This window comes from Entamoeba dispar, genomic scaffold, assembly GCF_000209125.1.
Source record: "Entamoeba dispar SAW760 scf_1105229462533 genomic scaffold, whole genome shotgun sequence".
In the NCBI taxonomy this organism is placed as follows: domain Eukaryota; phylum Evosea; order Mastigamoebida; family Endamoebidae; genus Entamoeba; species Entamoeba dispar.
In genome coordinates this window covers 1-2,005 of record NW_001855240.1, presented here as the reverse complement: position 1 = coordinate 2,005, position 2,005 = coordinate 1, and the positions used below count along the sequence as shown (strand labels likewise).

Here is a 2,005-nt window from a genome sequence, read left to right as displayed (position 1 = left end):
ATATATATTATCTATCTATATATTCTTCTTTATCACTCTCTGTCTATATGTTTATTCCTTTTATATATGTTTATTCCTTTTATATATGTTTATTCCCTTTAAAAAATACCTAGAAGGCGACTATGGGGATCGGACCCATGACCTTCTCTTTACGAGAGAGACGCTCTGCCACTGAGCTAAGCCGCCTTATATTATTATTACCTATTTCTATCTTTACACTTAGCTTATATATATTTATTATCTTCCCTATTTATTATGTTATTATTTATCATCTTTTTACCTTTATATCTTTTTATTACTTTATTATACATCTACTATACACTTCTTACTATTACTATTTCCTACTTATTACTATTTACTTATTACTTCTTACATTACTTCCATTTCTTACTTATTACTTATTACTTCTTACTTATTACTTCTTACTTATTACTTCTTACATCCTTTTACTACTTACTACTTACACCTACCCATCTATTCATAACGGTTCCATGGTGTAGGGGCAGCATATAAGATTTTGGTTCTTAGGACCCCAGTTCGAATCTGGGTGGGACCACTTTTTATGTATATAACTATACCTTTATACCATTATATTAAACTTATGAACTTTATCTATGTTTATATTCTAACTATTATCTCTTTCTATATATATTTCTATCTTATATTATGTTATATATTCTACTATATTCTACTTTTATCACCACTTATGTATGTATGTATATATATATATCACTATCTATATATTATATATATATATTATGTATCTATATATTATATATATTATGTATCTATATATTATTTATATATATTATATATATATTATCTATCTATATATTCTTCTTTATCACTCTCTGTCTATATGTTTATTCCTTTTATATATGTTTATTCCTTTTATATATGTTTATTCCCTTTAAAAAATACCTAGAAGGCGACTATGGGGATCGGACCCATGACCTTCTCTTTACGAGAGAGACGCTCTGCCACTGAGCTAAGCCGCCTTATATTATTATTACCTATTTCTATCTTTACACTTAGCTTATATATATTTATTATCTTCCCTATTTATTATGTTATTATTTATCATCTTTTTACCTTTATATCTTTTTATTACTTTATTATACATCTACTATACACTTCTTACTATTACTATTTCCTACTTATTACTATTTACTTATTACTTCTTACATTACTTCCATTTCTTACTTATTACTTATTACTTCTTACTTATTACTTCTTACTTATTACTTCTTACATCCCTTTTACTACTTACTACTTACACCTACCCATCTATTCATAACGGTTCCATGGTGTAGGGGCAGCATATAAGATTTTGGTTCTTAGGACCCCAGTTCGAATCTGGGTGGGACCACTTTTTATGTATATAACTATACCTTTATACCATTATATTAAACTTATGAACTTTATCTATGTTTATATTCTAACTATTATCTCTTTCTATATATATTTCTATCTTATATTATGTTATATATTCTACTATATTCTACTTTTATCACCACTTATGTATGTATGTATATATATATATCACTATCTATATATTATATATATATATTATGTATCTATATATTATATATATTATGTATCTATATATTATTTATATATATTATATATATATTATCTATCTATATATTCTTCTTTATCACTCTCTGTCTATATGTTTATTCCTTTTATATATGTTTATTCCTTTTATATATGTTTATTCCCTTTAAAAAATACCTAGAAGGCGACTATGGGGATCGGACCCATGACCTTCTCTTTACGAGAGAGACGCTCTGCCACTGAGCTAAGCCGCCTTATATTATTATTACCTATTTCTATCTTTACACTTAGCTTATATATATTTATTATCTTCCCTATTTATTATGTTATTATTTATCATCTTTTTACCTTTATATCTTTTTATTACTTTATTATACATCTACTATACACTTCTTGCTATTACTATTTCCTACTTATTACTATTTACTTATTACTTCTTACATTACTT

At 25.5% G+C, this 2,005-nt stretch overlaps 2 protein-coding genes across 2 annotated transcripts, besides 4 other annotated features; both read left to right on the top strand.

The window, feature by feature from the left end:
* Nucleotides 1-122: 122 nt before the first annotated feature.
* On the top strand, nucleotides 123-597 carry EDI_236330 (uncharacterized protein; the record flags this gene model as incomplete). The annotated part of the gene is made up of 2 exons (XM_001739906.1): nucleotides 123-496; nucleotides 537-597. 2 exons carry the CDS (start codon nucleotides 123-125, stop codon nucleotides 595-597), a joined length of 435 nt encoding a protein of 144 aa, XP_001739958.1.
* Nucleotides 343-464: a microsatellite.
* A 69-nt stretch (nucleotides 598-666) lies between the features above and the next one.
* EDI_236320 (uncharacterized protein) lies at nucleotides 667-987 on the top strand (the record flags this gene model as incomplete). Its single annotated transcript, XM_001739905.1, has 1 exon — nucleotides 667-987. One exon carries the CDS (start codon nucleotides 667-669, stop codon nucleotides 985-987), a length of 321 nt encoding a protein of 106 aa, XP_001739957.1.
* Nucleotides 706-835: a microsatellite.
* A 167-nt stretch (nucleotides 988-1,154) lies between the features above and the next one.
* Nucleotides 1,155-1,252: a microsatellite.
* A 266-nt stretch (nucleotides 1,253-1,518) lies between these two features.
* Nucleotides 1,519-1,648: a microsatellite.
* Nucleotides 1,649-2,005: the final 357 nt, after the last annotated feature.